This window comes from Drosophila hydei, unplaced genomic scaffold, assembly GCF_003285905.1.
Source record: "Drosophila hydei strain 15085-1641.00,03,60 unplaced genomic scaffold, DhydRS2 tig00008114-arrow-pilon, whole genome shotgun sequence".
Taxonomy (NCBI): Eukaryota; Metazoa; Arthropoda; class Insecta; order Diptera; family Drosophilidae; genus Drosophila; species Drosophila hydei.
Window position 1 is genome coordinate 4,839,547 of NW_022045827.1, and position 19,663 is coordinate 4,859,209.

Consider the following 19,663-nt stretch of genomic DNA (forward strand, 5'->3'; position numbering starts at 1 on the left):
TTGGCAATTTAATGTGAATGGCAAAACAAGCTGTGGTCACACATTAACATTTTTGCGGCGAATAAACTAAATAAAGAAATGTGCCCTTATGTGCATTTTATATATTATTAATCATTTATAGTGGCACATATTCTCTTACCGCTTAAAATCACTTCTGTTCGACTGCCCACAGATTAATTAAGAGCAGGCACCAAATAATTTGAATTCAAATCAAACAAGTGTCATTCGACTATAAACAGTGAATTGGGTAAATTATGGAATTCACGCCGAATTTCAAACGCAAGCGAAGCAATTTTAAAGACTATATTAAATTTGCGCCCTTCCCATCAAACCCTGACGGACAACGTTACCAAGGTGTCTTTAATGGACTCTCTGTGGAAGTGGCGGACTCCAAACACAAACCAATAAGGATTCTACACGACAACGGCTGCTACGGCAAAGGAAGTAATTCACGCGGTGGCCCAATTTCTGGAGAGCCAGACGAAACGCTTCTGCTTGGCTTGGAGGAGGCATGTGTATTGGCCTACTATTTAGACATACTGGAGATAAAAGACACTCTGGACAAAGACATTACCTGGCAAGAGTATGTTAAAGCAGCACTGGAATATGACAAAGAGTTTATCTCTAAACTGGCTGCATATTTGTATCTAAAATCTAAGAATTGGATAATTAAGAGCGGCATTAAATTTGGTGGTGATTTTCGTAAGTGCTTTTCCGGCAATTTGTAGAAATAAAACAGCTTGTAATTTTTTTTATCGCCTTTTCACAGTCATCTACAAACAAGGACCACGACACTTTCATGCTAGTTTCTTGGTGCTCGTGCACACTTCTGCCTATATTAGTAACACCCATTACGTGGGCAAGAATTTGAAAGGTGCTCAACGCGTAGCTGAAACCTCAGACAAAGATGTGCTCATTCTTGGAGTAAACGAACCGAAAGACTTTGATCCTGCGTTGCCCACACCGGCGGCACTTGAATGCCTGACCATTGACGAGACTGTGATACGGCGTTTTAACTACACATCTTTTGTGCAAAGTAAACAGAAACAATAACAAGAGTAAACTAAATTTTCTCCACACGATTCTTCTTGGGTATCCCCGTGCTGCGGTATTCCGCTCGCTCTTGCAAGTAGATTGCTTTGCACTCTTCTTTGAAGGCTTCGTTTTTATACCAGCGAGAAAGACAGTCCATGAGCGCAGAGTTTTGCTTGCGACAGGTGGCCACCATGAATATGCTGCTGGCCTTGCAGCATTCCTCAAAATCAGCCACTTCTTTTGGACACAGCTCGCTCCGCGCCCGATCTCGCATTATTTTTGGTATTAACACCTCTCGCTCTACCTTGCGCAACGTTGTGTCATTCGGATCACCTATAGGCGGCAAGTATATTAAAATCTAATAACAAATTTAATACTGCTTGACTTACCAAGGCCATGAGGGTTACGTGGATTTATTGCGGCTGGCTCCTGTTGCGCCAAACTCATCTTGTGTGTCGGTGTATTTATATTTCGGCCTAAAGGCTACTTTGACCTAAGATGTCAAACAGTGTGGCTGTACTCTACGGTGACATTAATACCAAATAAATAATATTCTAGATGTTACAATTCATCGCATTCAATGAAACACGTTGGCAGCACTACTATGGATATCATAGCTACCTTCGATTGTTTTTTGTTTTACAGCACTGGCCGCTTCCGCCTCTTTTTCTGCCAGCCTGCAGCGCCTTTGGACGTGTGTCAAAAGCGCTCCCGTTGCAATTTAATAAGTAATATTTCAACATGTCTGAGACATTGCAATTGCGTGGTACGCTGATCGGTCACAATGGCTGGGTCACTCAGATTGCTACCAATCCCAAGGATCCCGATACCATCATCTCGGCATCTCGTGGCAAGTATTATTAACAGTTGTGAGGTTATGTTGACGTCTTTTGAATCCTCCGATAACTTGGGCATCAGAGCAATAATTTTAGATTTAAATTGTTATGTTAAATAATATATTCTTGGTTTTATAGACAAGACCTTGATTGTCTGGAAATTGACCCGCGATGAGGATACCAACTACGGCTATCCCCAGAAGCGTTTGTACGGCCACTCGCACTTCATCAGCGACGTTGTGCTCTCGTCCGATGGCAACTACGCTCTGTCCGGCTCATGGGATCAGACTCTGCGCCTGTGGGATTTGGCTGCCGGCAAGACTACTCGCCGCTTCGAGGGACACACCAAGGTGGGATAAGTTTCCAAGTGGTTTACCAAATGGTTTTTGAACAGGGCCTAGAATTGCTGCAGCAATCGCTGCTTTTTAAACTCCCACACCCAAATGGTATTGGTGTATATATGACCCATGTTGTAAGGTTAGACTTAGTTAGCACACCAATACCAATATACATAAAAATGTATATTTAAAAAAACAAAAATATTGCGCCTATGCGAGGCAGAATTTCTCTGGTTGACATCTTTAAAGTTCTACGCCTGAGTCGACATACTTTTGCGTGAAGCTCTTCCGTAAGTAGGCAACAAGATCTCTATCCGCTACTCACTTTACAACCTGCACTCAACTAAAGAATTGCTAGCTAATAAACTGATTTTTCTTCGCTTATAGGATGTGCTCTCGGTTGCCTTCTCGGCTGATAACCGTCAGATCGTGTCTGGTTCTCGGGACAAGACCATCAAGCTGTGGAACACTCTAGCTGAGTGCAAGTTCACCATCCAGGAGGATGGCCACACTGATTGGGTGTCGTGCGTGCGTTTCTCGCCCAACCACTCCAATCCCATTATCGTGTCATGCGGTTGGGATCGTACCGTCAAGGTCTGGAACTTGGCTAACTGCAAGTTGAAGAACAACCACCACGGCCACAATGGTTACTTGAACACCGTGACCGTCTCGCCCGATGGTTCCCTCTGCACCTCTGGTGGCAAGGACTCCAAGGCTCTGCTTTGGGATCTGAATGACGGCAAGAACCTGTACACTCTGGAGCACAACGACATCATCAATGCCCTGTGCTTCTCGCCCAACCGCTACTGGCTGTGCGTCGCCTATGGCCCATCCATCAAGATCTGGGATCTGGCATGCAAGAAGACCGTCGAGGAGCTCCGCCCTGAGGTAGTCTCGCCCACATCTAAGGCCGAGCAGCCACAGTGCCTCTCCCTGGCCTGGTCCACCGATGGCCAAACCTTGTTCGCCGGCTACTCCGACAACACCATTCGCGTCTGGCAAGTGTCTGTATCAGCGCACTAAACTAATTTTATGTTTGACAGCTCGTATAAATCGATGGCAAATTGATTTGTTTATGCCAAAACAACAATAAACATTTAAACAAAAATCTTATTTTGTTTTATGGCCTTTCAAAATTAATATTTGGAGTTGTATATGTGAGTAGTTTGGGTGGATGAGAGTACTCGTATGTGCATTAAGGCGAATATCGTTTTTTTTTATCAATTTGTCCTCGTCATCAGTGACCCATATCTCGAAAGTTTCACCGTCCCTATATATAATTATAATTTGGGTTATATACACATGTAGATGCTAATATAGGCTCAGAATATATTTATTCAAGTTACAAAAAAGCTTCATTTAACATTAAAGCATTTTCACAGGCCTAAAAAATCAATTTTATTGCCAATCGTTTAAACTCATCGTTACAATTTTCGAGTATTTTATATTTCAACGTTTTCTTTTAGAGTTATAAAAGGTTTTCTCTTGGTTTACAAACAGAAATGTAGGTATAACAAATTAATTTAAATAAATATTTATGAGTGATGATGTATGTGAGGAGTAGGAGGAGGTGGGGATAACAAAGTGCATTGGGAGTGATATTTTCTAAACATTTTGTATAAAACAACAATTTTTAAAAAAATTTTAAGTCCTAGAACGAAACCGAAAAAACGCCACCTATATTCGAAAAAAACATAATCGTGCTGGCTTATATTGTATAAATATCTTGGGCACTTCATAAGGTTGCTATTTAAATGGGACAGAGTCTGGCCCGTTACTTAGTTTTGATTGAATTGGAGCGTTCGACAGCCGTTGCAGCTGAAGCTTTGGCTAACGGAACTTCGCCGATTTTGCCAGCCGGTGAGTTGACAATTTTGTAGACATCGTTCTTAAACACAATGACCAAGACAGTGATGTTGTCCACAGAGCCGCGCTTATACGACTCCATGGCCAGGGACTTGGCTCCAAAATCGGGCTCCTTGAGATGATCCTGCACAAAGCTGCAAGCCTCCTCGTTGCTGAATGTATCCCAAAGGCCGTCCGAGGCGAGTATTAAAAAACGGGGCCTGGCAATCACATATAAATAAAAACAAATGACGCAGTTAATACAAGAGTTCATTAACTTGGCATCAGCTGCACTCACTTGTGATCATTTAACTCGAAGGTCAAAATGTCTGGTGTGGCTATGACTAGATTCTGTATGGGGTAATATAAAGTGTAGGCTGATTAGCAATTGGGAATTCTATATGATATGGAACGTGACGTGAGAAATTCCCATCACGCCATCTATATAGAGCAATAGCATCGGCATACCTTATCTTTCAGGGGATAATCACCCATCGCTCGTGACGTTGCCAAGACCCCAGCCACACGCCAAACGCCGCGAAAGGCAATAAAGCCGCCAGCATCGTGAATGCGTTTACGCTCACGCACCTGCTGCGGCTTATGGTCGAAGGACAATGGTATAGCGATCCCACGTGAATCAAACATAACGCCACGCGAGTCACCCACATTGGCCACAATCAGTTTGCTGTCCTTAACAATGGCAATCAGAGCTGTCGTGCCTGCTATGTTGGTCTGCAAAAGGAAATGGGAATACATCATAAATCAAGGTTTTTAATGCAATCCGGTGGCTCACTCACTGCGAGCTTGGCCTGCTCGACCAGTTTGTGATCGGCTGCCAGTATTTCGTCTGTGATAAGCTTGCCAAAATTGATGCGTCCATGTTCGATATAGCATTTGGCTTCGTAGCTGGGCGGCGGTGCATTGCCAGAATTTTGTGCATTGTTGTTATTATTGAGAAATGAATCTTTTGCCGCACTGTTGCCGCTGGCGCGCATCGCGCTATTCAGCTGCGCCGTATAAATGTCGGCGACAGTTGCCTCCGTTGTCTTTTGTTTAATTACGCTGCAATCGGCTGTGGTGCTGTGTGCCTTACGCAAACTGTCGCGTCGTGCAACGGGATCAGCGTTTTCCTTGTTGGTGACATCTTTGCGACTTTGCTTGCGTGCCAGATACGGGCTCTTATCGAACCCACTATACTCTGTCGAGCTCTCGGACTTTAAGATCTTGTTAATATCTATGATTTTGTTATAAATATTCTTGACCAAAACATCCCTGGCAAAGTTGGCAGCGAACTCGCCGCCATGTCCATCAAAAACGGCAAAGAACGAAATGTCTGTGTTGTTGTTAATGTTCTCCTCAATAATGAATCTGTAAGCAGGGACATATGTATATGAAAGTCAACTTGGCTTCTTTGGGCTTCACTCTCTCTTTCTCTCACCTGTCTTCCATATGAGGTCGTCTTCCTAGCACAGCGAAGGCGGCACTCTGTTGACGTACCTCTTCCCAGCTCTGATGATCGCCAGCGCCACTTGTCATTTCCATAACTCGTGGCGCCTTTTGCCTACCGAGTGTTGCCTGAATGCGCCCCAAAATGCCGCGACTCCACACATCTACCGCTTGCAAATAGATTAACAAGACAAATAGAATGATGCCACAGAAAATGACCTCGGGACGGAGCACGTAGATGCGGCATAGTTTCCATAGATATGCCAAGGGCGAATTAATGGACGAGAAGCCCACTGCGAACTTGGATAGGATTTTCATATGTGAAACGTATGTCTGATAGAAGATCTTGTCTTCCAATTCGTCATCCATTGATGGAGCCTTATTTTGTTGTAGTCAAAGAATCGGCTCGTTCTTTTCGATTTGGTCACGTTATCTGATATTTATGCTACTTATATGTAACAATTATATGTGAGTATTAAATTTTGGGGATAGCGTGCGAGTGCGATTTGATAGAAATGAAACCACTACCGCACAATAATCAGGGACCAGCAGCACTTGGATTCAAAATCGAAATTTCGATTTATTTATTTGCGTCTGCACTTTTCCTTTCCGTTCCGCTTCTTCACGTTTTCTTTCCCTTATTGACGACTTTTGCTTTGTGTCGCTCTCATTTTTTGACGTATTATTGCACAGCAGATTCGCCCGACTTTTTGTACCATTATATTATTTCAGAATATTCTTATTAATAGCCTCTGTTGCTTGCATAAAACAAAAACAAGAACAACATCCGTCTATGTACGCTACATGTGTGTGTGCGTGCCTGTGCGTAAATATACACGAACATACATTGGTAATACCAACACAGTACAGCTTCAATATAACTACTCGCTAATGTTCCAAGTGGTAACACTGAACTCTGAATGAATAACACTGAACAACAAAAAATTTTGATTAATACTCACTCTATTAATTTTAAACAAATTCTGAATATTTTTTATTTTTCTTTGTTTTCTTTTTCTTTTTTGCTGTTGACAGATGGATCATTGTTTATTTTTAGCATACAATACGTTATAGTGAACGACAACTGTTGAATCTGTGCTTGTAGTATTAAAGTTTAGTTATTTTGCAACACACAATAAATGAAAAATTTTAAATTTTAATAACAAAACAAAAGTATGTAAAACAGGGAATATATAAATTACCAGAGTAATCAAAATATTGACTTTAATATAACGCTGATGCTATTACTATTATATTATTTTTGGGAAATTATTAAAGACTAATAAGCACAGCCGTTATGATTTTCAGTTGTTGAAACTATCGATAGTCTATCAATTGCAAAATAGTGTGACCACATTAAATTGAAACAGAATTTTAGCACTCTTCTGTATATACCCTGCGGTTTATTTAGAATACATGTTAAATTGTGCTTGTACTCACTTTACTTAACGTTGTATTTTGTGTGTTTTGTTTGCAGTGGAGTTTTCTCTGAAAGTATTTAAATAAAGAATGGATTTTATACCTGCAGAGTTTCTGCCCGAGTGCACATATCGCCTATCCATGGCAGTCAGTTATGAGCTTATTAATTTCTCCATTTTTTTAAAATAATTGTACACAAAGGAAGAAAGTTAAAACTCAATGTTTTTTTGGGCAACTTATGAAATTAACAATCAAAACAAGAACTGCAAGCGATGCGGAGCAGAACTGCAACAAAACGGAATGACAAACCGCCAACTGGCAGATTTTTGATATATAGTATTATTTATTATGCTTTGCCATGGCGTGCAAATAAACAAATTGATATATGTATATAAAAATATTTATATAGATAAATGTGTGCTTGCTGCATGCACAAACAAATGCAATTCTATTAAACAATTTAAAGGGATTTATGCTCTTTTAATAAGTTCCCTGCTTTTCGAAATAAAACTGGGATATTTTTTAAAGTAGTAGGTATTTTAATTATATTTATTGTATTTTTCATTTAGTTTGTCGCATTACAAAAATAATGTATTCATTTCTTTCTGTGTATTTATGTAGGATTAAGAAAAACTTAGCTCAATAAAAATGACATAAATTTGAATTGAATATTGCATTTAACATTGATTGCTTATAGTACAAAACGTAACGGTTACACTTAACAGCGTTAAATAGAAATAACTTGTTGCCTTTGTTGTTGATGATGCTGCTGATGCTGCATTACGCATTTGTTCATAAAATATGGCAATGGTTGAGCTGGCCGCTGGGCTCGCAACTGCAATTAAATTGAGAAATATATAATTATTATTATCTTTTTACAAAATGTAGAGCATGCAAATATTGAAGTTTCTCAAAAAAAAAATGTTTATTTGCTGTAGTGTTGCTAATCGACGAAATACAAACTGACTTATTTGAGACTTTGTTTATTACTCATTATACTCTATTTCTGAAGGTAAAAATGGATACTTCAGGCTTGACTTTAGATCTGACAAGGTAAAATGAAAAATAAAAATTAATAAACAAAAGATATTAAAAATTTTATAAAATATATAAAAAAAATAAATATTTAACATTAATATTTTAAAATATTACCTTATGACTTGGCTAAGAAAAAGCCATAAATAAATTATATTGGGAAATTTGTATAAGATCTAGTCTAAGGCTTATTTCAATTTAAAGAAACGCCTCACAAACTTGCCTAACGCGGCTCACTCTATACCCATTTAAATATATTTATAAACAGAGTATAGACTAGTCGACTATATAGACAATTTGCACACCTTCACACACCTACATACCTCTTTAAACTGTGCACTGTCGGAAACGATCGGCATTTTCCTGAATGTTACGCAGATAGATGTTGAGCTGATCGTTGAGCGGCTGTATGGACATTTCCAGTTTTTCCAGCTGTTTGTTCTTATCCACATAGGTATTCTGCAGCATATTGAGCTCGTTGAGTTTCTCATTGGTGTCCACCGTCAGCTTGGAGGCGCGCTGCAGCAGAAGCTTGGCGCGCTCTCGCGCATGCTCGGATCGATTGGCGCGATCCGTGAGCGTTTGATTGGTGGCACTTGTCGAAAACTGGAGATTGCTGGCCTCGCCGCGTGCACGGATCGCCTCCTGCTTGACGCGATTCGCCTGCTCGGTGATCTGCTGTGCATCCATTTCGTTTTTCAGTATATTCTTCTGTAGATGCTGCACCTTGCGGGCTAAATTCTCGACCTGCTGTGCAGTTTTGTTTGCAGGCGCTTCGGCCTCTTTGGTCTCCAGATCAATTTGCTCCAGATCCTTGTCGGCGAGCTCAATGTTGCTATTTGCCTGCTGTATGGCATTCTGTGCCTTGCCTTGAGACTCGCTAGCGGATACCAGATTCTGGACCACCAAATTGGCCTCCTCCAATATCTCGTTAGCCGTCGCTTTGGTGTTGTTGGCCGTGGTCTGTAGGTCGTTGACGTTATTTAGATCGGGTCGTGTTTTGTATATAATCGCTTCGACGTTCTTCAGCGAGGAGACAGCATCGTTGATCTTCACACCCAGTGACTCGATCTCTTTGGGGTCGAGCGTTAGGTCCAGCTGCAGTGTGTCCTGTGCCAATTGCTTACTCTCGGCGGGAAGCGCCGTTTTATTCTGCAAAAAGTCGTTGACCTCTTCGAAAAGTTTGACGGCCAGCTTGATGCTCTCATCTGTTTGGTTCAAATAGCGCTCGGATTTCACAAATCCAAGCTGAGCCTTCTGGTGCGCCTCAGAGGCATTCAGTTTGGCCTGTGTTAGGGCGCGTATGGTCTGATCCGCTGCATCCTTTTTGCTAGTTATGGCCGCCTCTGTATTCTTGGCCAGCTTAAGCGCCTCCTCGGAATGAGCACGTGCGCCATTCTCGCAGGAGAGGAAGCCGCCGCATTTGCCACAACCAGCACCGCCACAGAGATTGTCGCAGGGATCGCCCGGCTTGCCGCACACCTGATTGTTTAGATCTGGAATTTGGGAGGTCAATCCACTCAGCTCTGCACGATAATCGGCTATGGTCTTATCATTATTCGCAATGGCATCGCCTTCGTCCTTAATCTTGTTGGTCAGCGTCTCGACGCGCTTGCAGTTGCGCTCTGTGTTGGACGCCAGCTCCGAGGCCTCATCCTTGAGAGCTGACAGGCCGCTCACACGCTGGTAAGCATGACGGGTTAGATTGAGTGCACCCTCAATGTTGGACTCCTGCAGCTCAATGCCATTCTCTTTCAGTTCACGGGACAACTGCTGCACGAGACGCGAATGATTCTGCAAGCCCTCCAGCTCCACGGCGGACACACTGAGCGAGTTGTAAATCTCATCCAGTTTGACTTCCGTTTCGCTGAGTCGCTGATGCGAGTTGACCAGCTGTTGCTTCAGTGCGTTGGCAGCAGTATCCAACTGATCAATATCCTGTAGACTGACCGATGTGTTCTGCAACAGATCTCGTACGTGCTGGAGCTTCTTGTCCAGCTCACTGAACTCGGTGGTGTAGGCGCCCGTTGCGCCGACCTGTTTGATCTCCTTGGCACGCTGTATGGTCGCCTGCGTGGACTCATCCAAGGCCTTCAGTATTATGTCCCAGTTGTTGAAGCATTCGCCACATGGAGCGCAATGCGGGAACTGACCCAGATAGCCACGAGCGCACTCATTGCACTTGTAGCCGCCGATGCCCTCGTGACAGACGCATTGACCCGTCTCCCGATCGCACTGATAGTCGGCGGATCCAAACTGATCGCATTCACAGGGCTGGCACTTCTCGTTGGGATTGCCCCAGAAGTGCTCCTGGCACTGATTGCACGCACGTCCGCCAAAGCCGGGCTTGCATTCGCACTGGCCTGTGAAGGTGTGACACTGTTCCTGCACAGCGCCAATTGCATCGCAATTGCACGGCTCACAGCCCTCGCCAGAGCCGATCTTCCAGTGATTCAGCGCGCACTGGTTGCACAACAGTCCCTGAACATTGGGCAGGCACGGACACTGACCCGTGAAGCGATCGCAGTGCGCAAGCGACTTGTTGGTGCCCAGGAAGTCGCATTCGCATGGTCGGCAATTCTGCTGCAGTGCATCGCCGTGATAGCCATCGCGGCAAAGCTCACAATGATCGCCTGTCGTGTCGTACAAGCACTTGAGGCAGGCGCCTGTCTGACGATCGCAATTGCCCGTTTCGTAGACATCGATGTTGTTGCTGCACTGGCACTTGGAGCAGCTGCCCCCAGCCTCCGGATTGCCGAAGTAATTGTCCGCACAGATCTCACAGCGTGCGCCCGCATAGCCGTCCTGGCAGTTGCACTGCATATTGTTGTTGCGCGTGTCCAAGGAGCAGCCATCGGCATGCGACAGGCCACTCGCAATGGTGTCCGGACAGCGGCAGGCACGACAGCCAATCTCGCTGCCCAGCAACGGATCACCGTAGTAGCCATCCAAGCAGGTGTCACAGTTGAAGCCATCCGTAGAGTCCAAACAATTGATGCACTGTCCAGTTAGCGCATCACACACGGACGCATGGCCATTGCACTCGCAGACACGGCAGGCGGGGAAGTTCCAATAGCCCGGCTGGCATTGATTGCACTCGCGTCCATAGGTGTTCGGATGGCAGGCGCACTGGCCCGTCAGCAGATCGCAATTGTTGTCCTTGCTGCCAATGCTGTTGCAATCGCAGGACTGACAACCCTCCGGGCCAAAGCCGTAGGTGCCCGGGGCACATTGATCGCACTGTCTGCCCACAACGTTCGGTTTGCACTGACAGAAGCCGCCGTTGGCTTCGCACTCCTTGCTCAGCGAGCCAGTGGGATTGCAATTGCACATTCTGGCGCCGTTATTGATATACTTGCTGGCGTCCTGCTCCAGGCTGCGACATATAGCCGAGGTGTGATCCTTGTAGCGCATATCGTACAGCGATTGATTGCAGTTCATGTTGATGTATTCGCGCAGACGCAGATCGGCCACGGGCGATCCATGGAAGATGGGTGTCACCTCGATGCGTGGTATCAGTGTCAGTGAGTCCACCAATATGGTGGCTGTCGGATTGTCCTCGTTGTGGCGCCTGCGCTCGAAAAAGATGCGGAACTTATAGACCTTACCCGCCTCTAGGCAGACATCGTGCAGAGCTACCACCTGGCGATCGCGTTCGGGAAACGTGAATGGGACGCGTGCTTCCGTTATGGGTGACTGTATGGCCTGAGCGCATTCGCCCTGCGGATCAATCTCATCTGGACGCACCAGCGTTATGTAGGCACCTTCCCAGTCGTTGCGAGACGTGCTCTGATAACGTATTACCACATCGTAGGGCATAGAACGTGGTATATCATCCACAGTTATGATCATCTCGGAGTTTTCGGGCACACGCGTAAAGCCGATGCCCGTAAAGTCTGGAGCATGGCCAGAGGGCGGCACCTGTGGCACGTTGCTGCAATTGACATTGTTACTGTAGGAGATGCACATGTCGGCCACCTCGGCATCGTGCACAACATGCAGATCGGGTATATAATAGTTCTGTTTTGGCTGCGAGCAAGTGCGTCCGGTCATGTGAGAGCGACAGCGACACTGGCCCGTCAACACATCGCAATAGTTGTCATAGGAGCCGCCCGTATCGCAATTGCAGAGCGTGCAGCCATCTTCCGATTCGGAGAGGCCAAATGTTTCCGGCTGACACTGATTGCAGTCTTTGCCGGTGACCAGGCGCTTGCATTGGCATTCCCCGGTGCGCATATTGCAACCCGAATTGTTGACAGTGCCGAGCGTATTGCAGGTGCAGGCCTCACAGCCTTCGGGATTATTGGGATCCAGATTCCAGAAGCCATCCTTGCATCTATCGCAACGCCGTCCCTTGACATTCGGCTTGCAATGGCAGGCGCCTGCCTCGACGCCATTTTCGGGATCATTGACCGAATCGCAAATACCATCATCCAAGGAGCCATCGGGATCACAGTCGCAGGGCCTGCACACATTGGGGCTGCTCAGTTGCTCGGCAGGATCGCGATAGAAGAAGGCCATGCACTCCTCACAATGCTGACCTTGCGTATTGTGCAAGCAATTGTCACAGAAACCGCCCGAGACTTGACCCGAGGCCATATACACAGCCTCATCGAAGTGACAGCTGACGGCGTGTCCATTGCATTCGCACTTCTTGCAGGCGTTCGTTTGCTTGCCAAAGGCCGGCTTCCAGGGCAGATCGTTGTAGAAGTCCTCGCAGGTCTCACAGTTCAGACCCTTTGTATTGTGCGTGCACTCGCAGCGTCCGTGGACCATCTCATAGTCCTGGGTAACATCGTCCAGTGGCAAACACTGTGACGCATGGCCGTAGCAGGAGCACGAGCCACGCACCACCATATTCGAGATGCCATAGTAGTACTTCTCCTCGTTCTCTAGACGATTGTCGAGCAGATTGTCGCCCAGCTTGTGCAGCTTGGTCATCTGGATGCGCAGATTCGTCATCTTCAGTTGGTTCTGCACGTGCTCCGCATACGGATCGGACACATTGATATTCGGCGGCAGCACACGGAAGATGACTTCGCCGTTGCGCGATGGCTCCACATAGGAGTAGCGCGATGTGCACATCACGTCGGTGATGTTATGCAGAATCGTGGTCACGCCTGGAAATGATTCGGCGCAATCGTAGGCAAAGTAACGATACACATGCCACGTTTTGCCAAAGTCAAAGCTACGCTCGATGTACATAGCCGCCGGCCGGAACGTGGTGAAGGTGATGATCAAATGGGTAAAGTGAAATTCCGCTTCCAAATCCAGTTGCAATGTGACATTCTCTTTGCCATTCTCCGACTGCCACCAGGTGGGGATATTGGTGCCCGGCTTGGTCTTATAGATGATCTGTCCAATGCGATGATTCTTGTACGGATCGTTGCGCGTCTCGTCCCGTGAATCGCACAGGAAACACTTCTTATCCTCCAGATGCGATAAAATGCAGAAACGCTCCGGCGATTGCAAACCGCACGTGGAGCTGGCCGTCAAACGATTCTCGCGTCCAATCAGCAGATTACCCGTTGCCGGATAGCAGGAGGAACGCTCACACGGATGTGTCTTAACATATTGCCGTGGCGGATTGCGCGGGCGATCGCGACGTCCGTGCTGCTGCTGCGACTGTGGCAAACGCTGCGCCTCCAGCTGCTGGAGCACGGCGAGCACAAAGAAAAGCGCGATAAGGCCGCTGCGAAGCGACATCGCGTATGCTCTCAAGATCTTGCTCGATCTCGCTCACACACGCTTTCCCACTCTCCCTTGCGCGCTCTCTCTCTCTCTCCCGTTGGGTGTTTGCCTCACTCGTTGGCTGTCTGTCTTGGGGCTTGAGGTCGTGTTCCACTAGAGCGCTTCCGGCTCCGTTTCTTAATCAGCTTTCGTTCGATTTCCTTTACAGAATGTAGACCACGTGGATAAGCTAAAGGAATACCAATACTTTAGTTCACTATCTTGTCTAGATATGTGTATATATATCATACTCACTCTTCCTTAACTTCCTTCCTATGAGTGCTGAGCACTCATTTTGCCTCGATTCTCTAGCTGCAGCTTATCTGTGCCCTGAAATGACATAAAATTTGAATTAGAATTATTATTTCTTCTCAACTGCAACGCTTATCAACAGTTTCCAAGAGCTCTAATATTAATATAAATTTCTTATAGCTTCGACCCCCGAAATGGAGAAACGTCCGTACCCAACGACTTTTACGCATCAACTGAGCGCCAACCAAAGCCTTCTCCAAGCTAAATGTGAATGAATCCGAGCATACATGAGTTCGACTTTAGGGCGATAAACAAGAGAACATGTACAACCATATACACATATATACACTATATACAATCCGTTGTTGCCTGGTGCCTAGTGACTGGTGTTTATCAGCATTTAAGACATGTACTAAATGCTCAACCAAAGATGATGATTATTTTTAGACACAGCTGCCTAAAGTGTCCCACATTAAAAACATTAAAAAGAGTTATATATATATATATATATATATATATATATATATATATATATATATATATATATATATATAATTATATATATATACATTAGCTTTGACTGTTTCTCTGTTGTAAAACAATTATTAAACAGAGCTTAGTTATAAGTTCATTAGGCATAATTCTACATACAAACTGAATGAATATTTAAAGCAAAAGCAACTGTCTTTTTTAATATCCACTAACCCTTGCGGAATATAAGTGAAAATAAGTGTAGTTCACATAATTAACTAATTAATTAACTAACTCTAATTATTCTAAACAAGTATTAAAAATACATTACATGAAACGTTAAGAACTTCTAACATCTAGATGTCAGGCAACTTTATATATATATAAACATATAAAAATATAAAATAAATATAGATATGATATTTAAGAAATCAAGTCTATTAAATCTCTATCCTTTGCTCTCTATTTTGTTGTACAACTGCTACATCATCACATTATTTTGTGTTCATATTATAAATAAATATTTAATTTAATTTGATTAATTATTAATTAATTTAATTTTTTTTTAATATTTATTTATAAATTTTTAATACATTTTCAAAAGTTTTTTTTTGTCTTAAACTTTCTATGTCTAAAATTTCTTTTCAATATTTATATAAACTTGTTGCTCTCAATTGATTGAAATCGTGTTAAGTTTCAGTCTTATTATGAATCTGGGTCTTTATTCTTATCAGCCAAGTTTCATGTTCCATGGGACACGCAACTAAATAAAATGGAAACTGTGCTAAAGATGAAGCAGCAGCGGCAACAGCTTGAGATAAGCTGACATAAGTCAGAAACTTGTGCCTTTGATGTGGTCATTGATATGGATTGAGATGAAATCAAGCAAGGCAAATGTTCTCTCTCTTCCACTTTCTGTCTCCTTTTTCTCTCTCTCTCTCTCTGCCCCTCTCTCTCCCTCTCTCTCTCTCTCTGTTAAATGAGTCTGCACAACTATTTTGTAATTTCGAATGCGACATGAAACCGATAAGAGTTCATTCACAGATGCAGAACTATGTATACTATATGTTGATAACTCTGCGATTGTCTGGCTGTGTATGTGTGTATGCGTGTGCGTGTTATGCCCAAGACCATTAGCGGATTCTATACACTAACAAATGGACAGCATAAATATGGCTTTGAGTGTGTAACATGGACAAAAGAAACTTTGAATATATAAAATATATACTTTAGTTAGTTATATATTTATATATAAAAATACATAAATATTAAAAAAAACTGTCTTAGAAAGTTATCCAAAAGTATTTCGATACGTTTCGCATAGTCTAATTTCTGTTGAGGGAAAGCAAAGGTCAAGTTGAAGAGGTAAACGAAACTCAAGTTAAGAAAAGATCATACTACTATATACTCTAAAAATGGTTTAAGTTTTTATTCTAGTTATACAATTATATTCTATACTAGAAATCGAATCCCAACTAACTTGGCAGTCGAAAAACTCATTCAATAGTAAATCGTAAATTCTATTTTAGACTTGAGTCAATTTCGTATTTTAAGTTACAAAATTTCCCTGTCATAGAAATTTAATATATCTAAAAATCTGTTAGTTTGCAACAAAGTAAATATGTATATAGTAAAAATAGCTCTGACTTGACCTTTTCAGTATCCATTCTCGCATAGCTTAACCCATATTCAGATAACACAGTTGATTTCAGTGTATCTGATAAACAGCAAATTCAACTTTCCTGTTGCCCGCCTTTAATTGCTGAAGATTCTTTTATTTTTTGCTTTTTGCCTTTTGTTAATTTCAGTTTCGTTTGGGGCGCAACACAAAAAAGCACAAAAAGACAGACTAGAAAATAAACAAATAATCAAGGAACTAAACAAAACGTTAATTTACCAAACACACACACACACTGAGATACAACCGATGCACAGAGATAAATTCTGTGCGATGTGCTTGTGTTTGTTTATGAAATGGTATTGAATAAACATAACTTGTGAGCACAGTAAAATGAAATGCTAGACTGAGAAATACCCTGCCTTTTTAGAAGTGTTGTAGAGCTTGGTAAAGAGAATTTAACGTAAATAAAAGATTTTATAAGTTTCATAGTAGGGAACTGCAAAAAGAGAATTCAAATTGCAGTTCTTAGAAAAAAGCCATTACTATTTGCATAAAGATGAGACTTATATTATATCATATATATCATATATAAATCTAAATAGTATTTTTTTATAAGACATTCTAGCTTCAGTTGAAGTAAAAATATGTTTAAATTATATTTTTAATAATATATTATTTTTAATAGTAATATATTATTTAATATAATAATATATTATTTTTTTTATGTTTTATTATAATGATATTTTTGATTTTCTTTTTCATTTTTTTTTTTTTTTTGATATTGTTTCAAGATTGTTAAAAATTATTTTTCATGCCAAAGCAAAGCGAAAGTTTGAGTTCTTAAACTGAGGATTCTTCACATTGACAATAGAGTAAGTTATATTAAGTAAATAATTACTTTCTTTGTTTTACTTGTACATGAAGTGAACGGAAATCTGCCTGTGATGTCTGTTCGTATAAGCGGAAAGGTCAGAGATATGTAGAGATATCTTGTTAGTACCCTTGTCTGATAAAGGGTTAAGCCTTATTTTGATATGCCCACCAGAGACGTACGAATTCGGGTTTTTCATATCTAGTAAAACAGAAAAGCTATTATTTAAGCTGTTAGACATAACATTTGGCATATGCATATACACATATACTCAGGACAAGTCAAGATCTAAAATTGGAACAGATATATAAAAATCCACAATTAACTTGGAAAACTGTGTATAGGTACTATAGAAAAACTAAATAGTTAAGTTACTGCAGATTCGCTCTTCAGACATAAAAAATTTAAAAACTAGACTTAGACTATGAACAACTATTGTACATGCTTTAATATAAAATATATATCAAGTATTTGAATGTATTTGACTTGTAGAAATTAAGATTATTTAAAGAAAAATGTGTGTATAACATTTAAAGAAATATTACTTGTAAATTTATGATATTGAACATTTTCCTGGAATCTTAAAGAATAGAATAGAATGCAATGGATGAAGCTCCGAACATTCAGCAAGTCTCAACGTGAAGCAGGCAACGTTCCCATTTTTACTTCAAATTACTGTTTGCTCTGTCTACAGCTATCTTATTTTACATACATATATACTACATATAAATATATATATATAAATATATATATATAAATATATATATATATGTGCAGCAGTGTATATCGACAAGTTCATAAAATTTTGCTTATGTGAGTGTTTGCTTAGCTTTGCCATGTTTATATTTTCAATTCCATCAGAGCGCGCTGCTTATTGACCACACATCCTCAGCTGGAAATGTTTTTACTTATGGAGAACATGTGTGGAACTTCCCTCTCTCTCTCTCTCACTCCCAACCCAAATATACAATATGAGATCATGCATGCGACGGCAAAACTATTATTAGGCCTGAACTAAGTCCTGCCCACATACAGATAGATATATATATATATATAGAAATGCACAGCTATTTAACTATATCTTTCATATACAGATCGGACAGACTTAAGCTTGGCTCTTAGTTTAATTAATAACCTCGTTGCAAGACAATTTGCTTAGCTTTTAATGCGCTATTCCTTGCCTAGTGCAAAATGCATTGCACACATAAACATACAGACATACATACATATATACGAACAGAATGTGCGAGGGTGGCTTAGGGAGTACATCAGTAGCTTAGACTAGTGCATTATGTTTTATAGGAAATTAAATTTTGAAAATATTTTTGGGGTCTTATATTGGAGTTAAATTGCAAGAGGAAATTTTAGCTTTATTATACTTTATACTTTTTTTATATAATGTATCTATATATATTATGTATTTTAAATACTTTGTATTTTGTATGCTGTAATACTAACTTACAAAACACTTTAAACATCTTTTAAGCGAGTGCAAATCGACAGACAAAAACAACTTGAGCTACCCTCGCCAGCTATGTGCACGGGCATATGTATGCTATATGCAAGGCAAGACATTCTCAAATGGATTTGGGTATGAGGCATCGTGTTACAAGTCGCATATAATCCGAAAGAATTCATGTGCTTTACATTGTAAACTTTTGTTGTGACAAATAAAATAAATAATTTTTGAGTACAAATCTCAGCCTAGCGATAAGTCTTGCAGTAAAATAAAAAACACACGCACACAACAGTAGCGAGAGTAACAGCGGATGCAGAGAAGTAGAAGACGAAAGCAGAAAAAGAAGTAACAACAAACGGAACATAACAGATAAACTCAGTCAGCAGCAGCGGCAACAACAACAATAACAGCTGCGTACTTCGAATTGCGTACGAACTTAACAATTGTTATATGAAGTCACAGTACAAATGTGTAGAACAATTTTACATGTTTATTTCACTTACCACGCTATGGCACAGCTCCCACTCCAATTCCTTGCACTTTTAATACAACATTTTCTGTTATACACAAGAAAACAACAAACACTACACAATTTCTGTTGTTGTTGTTGCTTCTGGTGCTGCCACAGCAAACACTTTTCAACTTCTTTTTATAAACTTAAAGGGAGCACACAAACACGCACACATGCACAAGAAGATATTTTCCAAGACAATCAGAGGACGGCGAAAGAAAAACCGGGACTACCGAAAAACCCGTCCGTTCACCAAAGATCCACACTCGTTACTGAGCGAGCGGTTTGTTATGCGGCCTGCACAGCGTATGTCAGATACTTTTAAACGAGAGCTCAAGAGCGATCACATGTATAAGAGTGGACAACACACAGATGAAGTCATAGAGTAACCTATACACTCTACAATTTCTCTGTACCTGCTGAGTTAAGTATGTGGTTGCAGGTACTATAACAACGATTTGTACCTAAATCTATGTATAGAGCTTGATGTCATTGGAGTATACTAAACCTTAAACATATGTATATTATTTAATTTTTGAATTTAATGTTAGCAATTACCAGCACACACAAACTACTAAGCAAATTAAATAAAAGGATCAATTGTGGTACATTTCATTACACTCAACTGAATTCAACATTCTCAATGCAACAAGTACGCTGACTTTCACTCAATTAACACAGATGCACAATCGCACAATCACTCAAAATGAGCGTAAGGTGTTAATATAACTCTCTCTTTTTCTCTTGACTGCATGTGTTTGAGTGAGAAAGAGTTTTGTATGCGATGCACAATC

General features: G+C 41.6%; 5 protein-coding genes across 7 annotated transcripts; 2 read left to right on the forward strand and 3 right to left on the reverse strand.

The window, feature by feature from the left end:
• The first annotated feature begins 75 nt into the window (after positions 1-75).
• Positions 76-1,069, forward strand: LOC111592921 (tRNA-splicing endonuclease subunit Sen2-1). Its single transcript, XM_023305373.2, has 2 exons — positions 76-702; positions 770-1,069. The coding sequence occupies exons 1-2, from the start codon at positions 255-257 to the stop codon at positions 1,051-1,053; spliced, it is 732 nt and encodes a 243-aa protein (XP_023161141.2). The 5' UTR covers positions 76-254; the 3' UTR covers positions 1,054-1,069.
• LOC111592922 (COX assembly mitochondrial protein homolog) lies at positions 1,008-1,595 on the reverse strand. The gene is made up of 2 exons (XM_023305374.2): positions 1,425-1,595; positions 1,008-1,368 (listed from the first exon to the last, which is right to left on the reverse strand). Exons 1-2 carry the CDS (start codon positions 1,480-1,482, stop codon positions 1,064-1,066), a joined length of 363 nt encoding a protein of 120 aa, XP_023161142.1. The 5' UTR covers positions 1,483-1,595; the 3' UTR covers positions 1,008-1,063.
• Positions 1,596-1,695: 100 nt separating this feature from the next.
• Positions 1,696-3,317, forward strand: LOC111592919 (guanine nucleotide-binding protein subunit beta-like protein). Its single transcript, XM_023305372.2, has 3 exons — positions 1,696-1,885; positions 2,010-2,221; positions 2,597-3,317. Exons 1-3 carry the CDS (start codon positions 1,777-1,779, stop codon positions 3,230-3,232), a joined length of 957 nt encoding a protein of 318 aa, XP_023161140.1. The 5' UTR covers positions 1,696-1,776; the 3' UTR covers positions 3,233-3,317.
• Positions 3,318-3,671: 354 nt separating this feature from the next.
• LOC111592891 (protein phosphatase 1L) lies at positions 3,672-6,491 on the reverse strand. 2 transcript variants are annotated; one of them, XM_023305332.2, is made up of 6 exons: positions 6,386-6,488; positions 5,493-6,320; positions 4,852-5,422; positions 4,523-4,786; positions 4,353-4,405; positions 3,672-4,275 (listed from the first exon to the last, which is right to left on the reverse strand). In XM_023305332.2, the coding sequence occupies exons 2-6, from the start codon at positions 5,867-5,869 to the stop codon at positions 3,984-3,986; spliced, it is 1,557 nt and encodes a 518-aa protein (XP_023161100.2). In that variant the 5' UTR covers positions 5,870-6,320; positions 6,386-6,488; the 3' UTR covers positions 3,672-3,983. The 2 variants fall into 2 exon arrangements, with proteins under 2 accessions (XP_023161100.2, XP_023161099.2); XM_023305331.2 differs by having other exon boundaries at positions 5,493-6,491.
• A 986-nt stretch (positions 6,492-7,477) lies between these two features.
• On the reverse strand, positions 7,478-19,116 carry LOC111592895 (laminin subunit beta-1). Of its 2 annotated transcripts, none has more exons than XM_023305335.2 (4): positions 18,862-19,116; positions 13,940-14,014; positions 8,278-13,874; positions 7,478-7,754 (listed from the first exon to the last, which is right to left on the reverse strand). In XM_023305335.2, exon 3 carries the CDS (start codon positions 13,658-13,660, stop codon positions 8,282-8,284), a length of 5,379 nt encoding a protein of 1,792 aa, XP_023161103.2. In that variant the 5' UTR covers positions 13,661-13,874; positions 13,940-14,014; positions 18,862-19,116; the 3' UTR covers positions 7,478-7,754; positions 8,278-8,281. The 2 variants fall into 2 exon arrangements, with proteins under 2 accessions (XP_023161103.2, XP_023161104.2); XM_023305336.2 differs by lacking the exon at positions 18,862-19,116 and adding an exon at positions 14,149-14,192.
• Positions 19,117-19,663: the final 547 nt, after the last annotated feature.

Coding starts and splice junctions, on each gene's coding strand:
- LOC111592921 (XM_023305373.2), top strand. CDS start 255: ATGGAATTCACGCCGAATTTCAAACGCAAGCGAAGCAATTTTAAAGAC. Junction 703..769: donor TAAATTTGGTGGTGATTTTC/GTAAGTGCTTTT, acceptor GCCTTTTCACAG/TCATCTACAAACAAGGACCA.
- LOC111592922 (XM_023305374.2), bottom strand. CDS start 1,482: ATGAGTTTGGCGCAACAGGAGCCAGCCGCAATAAATCCACGTAACCCT. Junction 1,369..1,424: donor ACGTAACCCTCATGGCCTTG/GTAAGTCAAGCA, acceptor TGCCGCCTATAG/GTGATCCGAATGACACAACG.
- LOC111592919 (XM_023305372.2), top strand. CDS start 1,777: ATGTCTGAGACATTGCAATTGCGTGGTACGCTGATCGGTCACAATGGC. Junction 1,886..2,009: donor CATCATCTCGGCATCTCGTG/GCAAGTATTATT, acceptor TTGGTTTTATAG/ACAAGACCTTGATTGTCTGG. Junction 2,222..2,596: donor GCTTCGAGGGACACACCAAG/GTGGGATAAGTT, acceptor CTTCGCTTATAG/GATGTGCTCTCGGTTGCCTT.
- LOC111592891 (XM_023305331.2), bottom strand. CDS start 5,869: ATGGATGACGAATTGGAAGACAAGATCTTCTATCAGACATACGTTTCA. Junction 5,423..5,492: donor CGACCTCATATGGAAGACAG/GTGAGAGAAAGA, acceptor CCCTGCTTACAG/ATTCATTATTGAGGAGAACA. Junction 4,406..4,522: donor ATTATCCCCTGAAAGATAAG/GTATGCCGATGC, acceptor TACCCCATACAG/AATCTAGTCATAGCCACACC.
- LOC111592895 (XM_023305335.2), bottom strand. CDS start 13,660: ATGTCGCTTCGCAGCGGCCTTATCGCGCTTTTCTTTGTGCTCGCCGTG.